The 11,708-nt window shown below is 44.8% G+C and overlaps 1 protein-coding gene across 1 annotated transcript; it reads right to left on the bottom strand.

Moving 5' to 3' along the window:
* Window positions 1–7,706: 7,706 nt before the first annotated feature.
* Window positions 7,707–9,695, bottom strand: LOC149348681 (uncharacterized). The gene has a single exon (XM_089588256.1). It carries the CDS (start codon window positions 9,693–9,695, stop codon window positions 8,220–8,222), a length of 1,476 nt encoding a protein of 491 aa, XP_089444382.1. The 3' UTR covers window positions 7,707–8,219.
* Between the last annotated feature and the right edge of the window lie 2,013 nt (window positions 9,696–11,708).

Raw genomic sequence — 11,708 nt, 5'->3', positions numbered from 1 at the left:
TCCCTGGCTATGTTTAGGTTTATCCGACTGACAAATGTGCATTTAAAAGTGACGTCTATACCGAAAGGGACACCATAATAACCTTTTTTTTTCAGTGAACCTCTGTATAGCCTACCTCCTGTATTAGCTCCAAAAAACTGCATGACGCACCACAGTTGCTTCCGTACGACGAATGCGCACCAAGATGGGTGGTGACAACGACACCTACCTTTTATTTTCTGAACTATCCTAGCTTACAGAAGCTCCGTTGTGAATGAAAGCGGCTTTTTCATTGGAGTGTGGGAATGTATCGATACAGGCCAACCACAATTTATCCTTGGTGTCCCTTTAATACAACAATGCGTAGTACTGCGTTCGGTCACAGCGTTTATTCGCTTTGCCGTACTCGTTTCTTGAAAAATGATTGTGCCTGCTTTGAATTCAGAGAAATACACTAACACAGGCGTAATCGCTTTCACACAGCATTGCTGATGAATTCCAGTTCGATGCAGGAGTTTCATGTGGATGTTGCCTGCATTTGTTTAGTTTCAAGAGTGAAGTGCCCGGATGCAGCGACAGCGCTAAACTTCTGCTTCATGACGTTTACGTTGTAGTTGCAAGCACGGACGGTGGTCAAAGTGCGAACGGAACCGCCAAGGGGGGAAGAAGAATTAAAAGAGTAAAACATTTTCCTTGTAGTAGTTTCGGGGTGCGTCTACCAGAGGCGGCGAATACTGTGGCTCCTGTATGGTGGATACACGGCAAAAATCATTAATCTGGAACTGGAGGGGTAGAGAATACTTGCATAGAATAGTTACCCGCACGAAGAGAAACCAAGATTACTTCGATCGCAAATATCTACAACAGGCCGAAGGATACAAGGAGCAGGCTTTAGAAAATTATTAGCAAAGTCAAGAATTCTGCAGATGGAGCTCCACTGCTAATTCAAGGGGACGTAAACACCTCAAGCTACCTATAGCGTTTCTCGTATGAGATTGTAGAGAAAGCACTTAGCAGACGCAATCAGAACTGAAGCACTAACAATCCTAACGGAACCAAGCGAGCCTACCAGAGTGAGAAATAGAGTCTATAAATACATTTCTCTCTTGGTAGAAATCTAAGACATGCAGCCAGGGAGAATTTGAAGGAGTACTTTAGAAGCAATTACTTTATCGTACAGGCCATGATGGAGTACAACAAAAGCAAAATGAAGTGGGGGACAGCGAGAATTATAAAATGGGACAAAATCATTGACTGCATTAGTGACAAAGAGGGGCACAGAACGGAAGATTGAGGCACGGGGCGAAAACACTAATGAAGGACGTGGAAACTCGCAGAAAAAAAGATCAAGAGATCGGACGACTTTCAGGCGATTGACCCGCGTTTATTGCATCTATGAGAAGCGAAGAGAGGTCTTCACAAACAGTTGGAGAAGGCAGAAACTAAATGTGAAACTAACGAAATGAATAGCGGAACTTACGGAGCACGCGAAGAAGTACGCTCGAATTTGGCCAAGGCAAACCCGCACAACCTCTGCGACCGTTTCTATGGCAGGCAAAACCTCAAGATAACCTGGTCCACATTGAGATTCCTGACGGAAACAGGAAAGCGCACAACACAGGAGAAGAGAAATCTGCCGAAGGCCATACAAAATTTCAAGAGAAGCGAAAGGGAGCCCTCTGATTACGCACTTGAGCGATTTCCTGCTCCGCCCCCCCCCCCCCCCCCTCCATCTGTGCCACTGCGTCGCTCTACGCTCCAGCGCCGATCTCCACCGCATGCGTGCTCCTTGTCACATCCCCATCCTCTGCCTTCATTCCTTAAGTGCTTTTCGCTTCTTTTCTAGCCCTTGCCACCTTATTTTAGCGCGACAGCGTTAAGGGTATCGTTACCCAGAAAATCCGGTGTCGGCGGTGTGAGTGAAAAATCACGAGCATGACTTTGGAAGGTGATGCCTAGAGAGCAGCCTAGGAGGCAGGTGGGCCACCTAGGTCACGTGACCTTGCGGAGTCATCACAACCTACCAACCAGAATATTGAGCAAACTGCCCACCGTTGCAGGTGGCAGCTAAATTAACAATTGGTTGGTGGGGAACATCAACCTGGGCCGCAGAAGGCCCACCGCTGGGAGCACCTGCCATCGCAGGTCAGTGGCGATCAACTGCTGCGCCAGTATGCCAGGAGGGGTGTGAGGACTCCCATGGATCTATGAATGTAAAGCAGAAAAGGACATCATAGCTATATGGGCACAGACGCATTAAACTATCGCGTCATATCTTTGAGGCACAGCTTATTTGTCCCCTACATTTTTTTCCCAGCGCTTTCCTTTCTACTTGTTCTTCTCCCAGCGACTAAGTCCTCTGTTCCAACATCTGTGCAACTGCCCTTTGCTCGCAGGACGCACTAGGATGACGACGACTGCCGCTCGGTGTCAATGCAGGATAACCTTCCAATAACACTTAGCGCTGTAAACGGCAATCGGATACGGAAACTCCAAGACTCCAAGTAATATGGCCATGACCGGAAGCACGAAACCTTAAACTTGCTAAGGTTGCAGGTTATAGTGACCTACTGATCTAGGCCCTTACGGTAGTGCAAAGAGAAATAGTAGAAGCCAGTGCAGTGGTGGGCTCTAGAAGAACTTTGGTTTGGGCTAGTTGGTTCGTAGTCATGTTTCAAACAGCGAAGGCGCAAATTGTACGAGGACCACAAAGAACGTAAAGCAGCAAGACAGGCGCCTGTCCTCTTGCTTTACGTTGCTTCTTGTGCTCGTCCCATTAGCGCCTTTTCTATTTCAAACATAGCAGTAATCTAACCATGAATGACGATTTTTTACTGATACCTTAGGTAAAGAAGAGATGCCAGAAATTGGAGAAGAATGTTACGCACAAACACGCAAGCACACATGCACACGCGCACGCGCACACAGACTAAAAAGAGTGCGCGTACAAGGAAAACACATAGCGTCAGTTGGAACGGCAAATGAATGGAGCAAACCTCCAGCGTTCCTTAGTAAAAGTGAATTACTTATTCAAACTTTACCTCAATTTACGCGTGTCGTCACTGAAACAGCTCAAATAGAAACAAGAAGAGGCGTTTCTCTGCTGGCGCGGGCTCACACGACTCCGCTGACTGGTGCGCTTTTCTTGCAGAGTTGTTCTTGACGGCCTAAGTTGCTGAACTGCTAGCAATTATCTTCGTGTAATAATAACAGCCAGGACGGAATCCTAAATCTTCAAGCTTTAAGTCTGCGCATACTGCAAGAATGGGTTTCTCAGCCTACTAAGTACTTCTTCCTGCGAAGAACGGCAGGCAAGAAGAATTGCACAAATGTATAAGTAACGAATAGGGTTGTTGAAAAGAGAGCTGATGTCAGCATTGCCAACACAGCCGATAGAAGTTACTGTATTCACATTTTCTTTCTACTTCTGGTGCAGATATAGTAGTATTGCTCAACAAAGTGTGCCCTATTTGAGGTGCACGGCATGCTGGCGCGGCAAACCTGGCGTACGAAATTCATGCAGAATACCCTAAGAGGATATGCGCGAGGTTGTGCCTCGAGAATGAGACATCCCTGAATAAAATGACCTAAGGTTGCCATGAAAGCACACACTAAAGGTTTTAGCGGGGTGAAACAGTCCAATGGTCAAAGATTAAGAAAAATTATTTGTAAAAGGAGTCTTACCCCGTTATAACAAGCTGCGACGTGTTAGCTTTGCACTCCAACATTATACAAGGTTTCTGCCTGTAGGAAGCAGCGTTGTTGCCTAATTGTGTGCCGCCAAAAATGCATTTTCCTGAAAAAAAGAGGAAAATGAAACGATATTTCAGAGCTATTTGTATGAATAAAAAAAAAACAGCGTAAGCAGCCTAGTCTGGTACTTGAGCTGCAATGTATAAAATTATAGTACGCGAACGTGGCGATCTGACGTCTATGTATTTCTATGGCACCAGCCGCATGTGCCTCAAACGCATGGGAGCACCGGCAGAATTTCAGGTGATCGCAGTGGCTGGCGGTAAATAGGAAAGCTTTATTACTCTTTTTCAAACGGAACAGAATTCAAAAGTCCCGCGCTGAAAATAGGAGTCGTTCAAGACGTTAAAGAACAGTAATACTTTTGAGCGGATGTGTGTTACCTTCCACAAGTTAAAAAAACGTGTTATTTATGAAGAATTCAAAATTCTTTGCATGTGGAGCATATTATGTACCTGTGGCCTAAAAGCACATGCGATTTTTTGCGCGCTGAGATGCACACTGTGCTGATCTATTATGAGCTCTGTGTTAATAAAACGCTGAATTTGGCTTCGTTCCGAAGTATTTATGCCAGAGGAGGAAGATGCTAAATCCCAACCGCCGACGCCGTGCTGCGTTCATTCTTTCGCCACCTCTTTCGGGGGCCCGTGGCCTGGACTTCCATGACGTCAACAAACATCCTTGCGAAAAAGGGGCAGGTGCAACATCGCCCTGTTTAAAAGAGCTTCCGCACTAGATTTTCCTTGCGCCTCACTGCTCCCACTCCACAGAGCTCACAAAGAAGTTTTTTAGACCAATGAATTCTGACTTTACCTCACAGGAAGACTGTGTGTGTTCTTATGCGTGTCTTTCTGATGCTATTTGTTTGAGCAATCCTGAAGTAAAGGGAAAAACAATGTTTCACTCTGCGCGGAGAGACGCAGTGCAGAGATTGCCAAGCCAAGTCGTAATAGAAACCTGACTTCAGAAGAAGTAGAAATTTGAAATCAGGACACACCCGCTGTCAGACTATACGTAGTGACAAACCTTTCTCGTAGTGTTATGCAGATGCTTCATGTACAACGGGTAAATTATAAGGTTAAACATTTTGAATGGTCAATTAAAGCCGCCGCGGTGGCTCAGTGGCTATGGTACTCGGCTGCTGGCCCGAAAGACGCGGGTTCGATCCCGGCCGCGGCGGTTGAATTTCTTTGGAGGAGAAATTCGAGGCCCGTGTACTGTGCGATGTCAGTGCACGTTAAAGAACCCCAGGTGGTCGAAATTTCCGGAGCCTTCCACTACGGCGTCTCTCATAGCCTTAGTCGCTTTGGGACGTTAAACCCCATAAACTAAACTAAACTAATGGTCAATTTATTTATTTATTTATTTATTTATTCACGTTGCCTCACAGGCTCCAAGCATGGAGTATTGTGTGAGGGGGGGGATTACATAAATAGGGGTAATAACAGGAGCATGCATGACATGATTATATAATGCTGATTGACTGTTAGTACTCATTAAACAGTAAGAACATCATTACACAATGCCAACTGACTGTTAGTACTCACCATAAAACAATAAGAACATCATTACACAATGCCAACTGACTGTTAGTACTCACCATCAAACAATAAGAACATCATTATACAATAGTTATTGACGCGTCAGTAATTAGAAAAAATGGCTGTTATTTCGGTCCTAAAAGAAGCTGGATCACGAATATTGACGATGTGTTGCGGAAGACCATTCCAGTGAACAATAGCCTGCGGCAAAGCGGATGAATTGAATGCAACGGTTTTACCTGAAAGGCGTTGAAAGCTGAGATGGTTGTTTAAACGGCGCGAGGTGCGGTGAGGTTGGGCAAGAGGGAGAGTCGAATGATTAGTGCTATAGACTATTTTGTGAAATAAGCAGACTAGGGCAATTAATCTTCGTGATTGCAAGGTACAAAGAGAGAGCGATAATTTAATGTTTGTGACGCTTGAGTGACGGTCATAGTTTCTGGAGATGAAACGCGCAGCACGATTTTGGACTGATTCAAGGGAGTTAATTAAATAAGCCTGGTGAGGTGACCAAATGGATGACGCATATTCGAGTTGCGGACGAACAAATGTTTGATAGGCGAGCTTACGGGTAGTAGCAGGAGTTCCATGAAGATTCCGTTTTAGGTAGCCTAAGGTCCGGGATGCTTTAGCTGTTATTTTCTGGATATGAGTGGACCAGGACAAGTTACATGAAAAATGGACACCGAGGTATTTGTAAGAAGACACCTGAGAGACTAAGCTTTTATCGAGCATGTAATTGAACGAAGAGTTAGATTTTTTGCGGCTGAATGTCATTAACTTGCATTTTTCAGTGTTAAGTGACATTTGCCATGATGAACACCAAGCGGTTACATGATCGAGGTCCCTTTGAAGTGCAAGATGATCTGCAGGTGATCGGATTTTGCGGTAAATTATGCAGTCATCTGCGAACAAGCGAATGGTTGATGTAATGTTGGATGGCAGATCATTAATGTAAATCAGGAACAGCAACGGGCCCAGGACGCTTCCTTGAGGAACACCAGATAGAACATCGCTAAACGGAGATGAGTGGCCGTTAACAACTGTGAACTGTTTACGAAAAGACAAGAAATTCCTTAGCCATGAGGTAGTTAGTAAGTCTAGGTTGAGGGAAGTAATTTTACCTATTAAGCGTGAATGCGCAACGCGGTCGAATGCTTTTGAAAAATCTAAGAATATGCAGTCTGTTTGGAAGTTCTCGTCCATGTTGTGTAGTAGCTCGTTAGTAAATTCCAGTAGTTGAGTCTCACAAGAGAAGCCTTTCCTGAACCCGTGCTGGTTAGAAAAAAAGAAATTATTACTATCTAGATGCTGCGCCACTGCTGATACGATGATGTGTTCGAGGATCTTACATGGGACAGATGTCAAAGATATAGGGCGATAATTTTGCGCGTTCGTTTTATCACCTGATTTGAAGATGGGGATAATTTTACCAATTTTCCAATCCCCTGGAATCTCACCAGTTGATAGCGACTGACGAAAGATATGGAAGAGAATATTGCTTGAATGGATCACTGTGTTTTTGAGAATTTTTGTATTAATATCATCAATACCAGCAGAAGTCGAAATCTTGAGATTGTTTATTAATGCTGCAATACCGGAGACACTTATTTCTATGGGACTCATGTACTGGTAATCGGCATCTACTAATGGTGGAGTAGTGGAATGGTCTTCCTGTGTGAACACTGAAGAAAAATAATTATTAAATATAAGTGGGCATTCTTCTTCTATAACTGGAGCACCAGTGTTATCCAACAACGAAACAAGAACCGGAGTGTCAGTAGGTGATATCGTTTTCCAAAATTTTTTAGGGTTGTGTGTCATAAGGGATTGAAGGTCATGGGAATAATATTTAAGCTTTGCTTTGCGGATGGCACTACAATATGTTTTTTCGGCGATTTTGTGTTTCTGCCATGAAGCCGGTGTGCCAAGGCGTTTGGCAGCTTTGAAAAGTCGCTTTTTCTTGTTTTTTAGTGCATGTAGCATCCTGTTGAACCATGGTTTAGACGCGTTCGTGCGGAGGGTGAGCAGTGGTATATGACGGTGCACTAATTCCAGTAAACTATTTTTGAACAAAACCCAGTTATCGTTGGCCGAACGCTGAGAAAAACTCGGAAGATATGTGTCACAAAAGGATTGTAACCCGATATTAATGGCATTGTAGTCAGCGCGGTTATAATCAAAAATGCGTTTATGTGTTTGTGCACGTGCGCATGGAGGCATGGAAATCGTGAAATTAAGCAGTTCGTGATCACTGAAGCCATCAGAATAAGAGATAGGGCTTATATTGTCTGGGACTGACGAGAATACGAGGTCAAGCTTATTGTTTCCTCTGGTAGGTTTTTCGACTAATTGGACCAAAGAGAAATCGAGAGTTAGTTGAACAAAATTAGTGCTATCACGTGTTCTCGAACTTAAGGTCGGCCAGTCAATTTCGGGAAAGTTGAAGTCACCTAGAAGACAAATACTTGCTTTTGGAAATTTAGCTTTTGCTTCAGTTAGGTTATCATGTAGATCGGAGACGAATGATTGCGGACTATCTGGTGGTCTGTAACAAACTCCAAGAAGATGCTTGGAAGATGGCGATGTGATGCAAACCCACAAAATTTCTAATTTACTAGGAATATCAACGAGAAAAGAAGTTATATGCTTTTTAGCTGCAATCAACACCCCTCCTCCCCTTCTGTCGCTCCTATCGTTTCTGTAGATAGTGAAACTGTCCATATCAGGCAAGACTTCATCGTTCCTAATATCTTTATGAAGCCACGTTTCGGTTAGTATTAAAATGTCGCATTCACAATTGTCAAGGTATGAACAAAGTTCGATGCGCTTAGGAAGGATGCTGCGTATGTTAGTGAAAAGTAAGGAGAGCTGCGATTGCGCGGTGTTATTGCGGTAAGATGTTCGTTCTTTCCTGATGACACGTGTAGCCGAGCAACACCTTACCTATGCGGAAGATAGTTTTACGGTGTCAGTAGCGGCGTCGTATACGTAAACACTATCGTTTATTCTCAGCTTATCGACATTTAGCTTGTACGGAACTTTTTGTGGTTTGGCAAATTCGATCAACTTCTTTCTAGCCAGTCGTGTCTGGAAGGAAAAATCTTCGCGCACAGCGTAGTTAGTTCCTTTCAGCTTGATGCCGTTCCCAATGATCTGTTGTTTGTCCTTAAATAATGTGAATTTTACCATCACTGGCCTGCACTTTTCCGGGTCGTATTTACCAATGCGGTGTGCCCGTTCTATTTGCGATGAATCTACTGTAATGTCCAATTCATTCTTGCACAGGTCAATCACTTTCGTTTCAGCACTTGGCCATGTCTCAGATATGTCATCGGAAAGGCCGAAAAAAAGTAAGTTGCAGCGTCTCAGCCTGTTTTCCGCGTCATTACAACGCGATTCAATAATTCTGAGCTGGTCAGAGATGACGCTGGAAACTGCACCAGGAGAATCAGCCGAAGACGTAGCGGGATTGTTTTTTAGATCTGAAACGTCCACTTCAACACTGCGAAGTCTAGAAGACAACTGCTTCAGTTCAATGTCTACTGACGCTTGCCACTGCTTCAACTCTCTCAAATCACTTCGAATTCCATCTTGGCCGGATTCGATCCTTTGTACAGTCTCCAGCACAGTAGCCAGGATGTCATTAGAATCAGGTCCGGGGTTTGTTTCCACATCCCCGGAAAGAATTAAGAGTAAACTACTTAAGCAATGTTGCACAGTTTCCTCGCATGCTTCTAGGGCATATAACCACTCTCTGGGGCACGACACCAAAAACAAGCAGCGATTCTTGCTTCTTAGGCAAGTGCAATGATCAAGGTAACTCACCTGGAACAGTGTGAAAGGTAAGCGCTCCATTGCCAATACGGCGTCGTGCCCCAGAGGGGCGTTCACGGGCAGCAGCTTATATTCCGTGTGGCCGGCGCTGATAGTGGTATCGCTGGTGATGAACGACCGCGGTTGCCAGCCGAAGAACAGGTTTCCTTCCAGATGGATCTGTAGGCAAGGCTGTTGCGTCCAATCCGCGGGTTGATTCGCGTTCTCAACTGGGCAGGTGAAGACCACGTCCGATGCCAAACAAGGTAGCGATGAGCCAAGGAGTAGGGCAGCCTGGAACAGTGTGAAAGGTAAGCGCTCCATTGCCAATACGGCGTCGTGCCCCAGAGGGGCGTTCACGGGCAGCAGCTTATATTCCGTGTGGCCGGCGCTGATAGTGGTATCGCTGGTGATGAACGACCGCGGTTGCCAGCCGAAGAACAGGTTTCCTTCCAGATGGATCTGTAGGCAAGGCTGTTGCGTCCAATCCGCGGGTTGATTCGCGTTCTCAACTGGGCAGGTGAAGACCACGTCCGATGCCAAACAAGGTAGCGATGAGCCAAGGAGTAGGGCAGCCTGGAACAGTGTGAAAGGTAAGCGCTCCATTGCCAATACGGCGTCGTGCCCCCTGGCGTCGTGCCCCCTGGCACGGCGTCGTGCCCCCTGGCATTAAAAGTAATCACAAGTCATCTTGGGTATTAGTGTAATTATGTCTCCTTTTTGTTTGGGTTTAGGTATTATTCGGGTATTTCCTTCAAGCAAATGCTGGTGGCTAATTGTTCAGAGATTAGCACTGTTCTCAGGGAGAGGAGATAAAAACTTGCCAGCAGATAACGACGTCACAGAACTCACCATTTTCGAAGGTCACGGGCATTATTTCGTTTAGCTGCGCGAATGCGGTAACAGCAAGGTGGGTCGCAATAATTGCAGCCACTGTGGACAACTTCATCGTATATGTGTACACTGCACGGCTGGGAAGACCCTGAAAAGGAAATAAGGAAATAAAAGGTGGTGGTACCCAGACCCATAACCACTCGAACAGAGGAAATTGTTGTTTTTTGTTCCGGAATTATAAGTAAAGAAGGAACTGCATCTAAAAAATGAATATGTTTTTTCCCGCTAGTAGATTCCAACTCACGACGTTAACTAGATTAACTAATCAGGGAATTTCAGTCATACCAGCTACGCTGGTTGCCTAGCTAACATGCGCTTAGGCATGCTTCCCTGGACAATCGACGCCAGGCGTTTGGCCTGTTGGCGGTAGCAAGATAGATGCTCCGCAACTCGACCTATGGCCTCTCCATGTCAGCTCCTGGTTACGTGGCGAACCTGTGGGAAGCACCAGGCTATATATCGCCGCCGTTGTCCGGATCGCAAAAAAGTCCATATTGGCGGTACATTTTTTTGCTTTAGAAAGTATTCGCTCTTCCTAGCTATGAACTATTTTCTTTATAGCTTACTAAACGGAACTTTGACCCTAATATTGTCTCGTGAATCCGGAATTAGATTTTACTCCATTGACTCATACGTACCGAAAAGTTCGGCTCTAGGGCTGTTGTTCCAAATATACATCACTGCCCAACCCATTAGTATTACCTCTACTTTAAGGCATTTTGCGCTTGACTGTGCTATTTAGCGAGTAATAATCATACTGCAGACCCATTCATGGAGCGATGTGACATATTTAACATTTATAGGAGGTATAACACGTGGGTCAAAAGACTACATATCAACAACTGCAAGATTCCGTGTTCCACATTGGCCGCATTGGATACGCGAGTTTTTCACTGGGAATCTTAGCACCATATTTCAGGCTATGGATTTGAACAAGTAGCGTTGTGTAAATATTTCTCAGTTTGTATAGCAGCTAACGTTTGATAGCTATGCATGTCGATGCTATAGTTAACAACGCTAACCGCATGCTTGCTCGTTTATGGCGCACTTTTTATTTCCTTCATCTTTATTAGAACTGGTACTCTAGAAAACCCAACTGCAATCAGGATTAGAACAAGCGTGCTATGAACGGAACTTGGCATTCATACTCTAATTATAAAATTAAAATTCATGCACAGTCGAAGCGCGCGTTTTAGACTCTTTACTGTTGCCACAGTGCTACCCGCGTGACTGCAATGATGAGTACTTCGTACCATCCCAGCTTACGCTTACGTAGGAAACTCTAGCGAACGTTCCCTTTTCAAAAGATTTTTTATGGAAACCAGCAACTCAAAACGAAATTTTCTTACTGAGCAGTCATTCCTATCAGTTCGCACAGGTCATCGTCATAAGGTAAGCATTCCATACTGTAAGAATATAATTCATTTTCAACCAATGTATACCGAAGACGGCCGCCTGCTCACCTCGGTTGCCGACAGCTGCGACCTATTTTACTGAAAACTAAAGGCGCGGAAAGCTATGGTTTGGCTTGCTTTCTTTTTTGGACGGGGGTGGGGGGGTGGGGGACGGGTTATTTAGCGTCCCAAACCTACTCAGGTCATGAGGGGTACCGTAGTGGAGGGCTCCGGATTGTATGTATTTGCTTTTTAATCTCCTCTTTCCTTCTTGTGGCATTTTATTTTTCTTCCTGGTTCCTGTATTATGTACATTATATTTGCTGCTTTA

The sequence above is a fragment of the Amblyomma mixtum genome, chromosome 4 (genome assembly GCF_055824585.1).
Source record: "Amblyomma mixtum isolate Tamu chromosome 4, ASM5582458v1, whole genome shotgun sequence".
Lineage (NCBI taxonomy): Eukaryota > Metazoa > Arthropoda > Arachnida > Ixodida > Ixodidae > Amblyomma > Amblyomma mixtum.
This window is presented reverse-complemented; position numbering and strand designations above follow the sequence as displayed.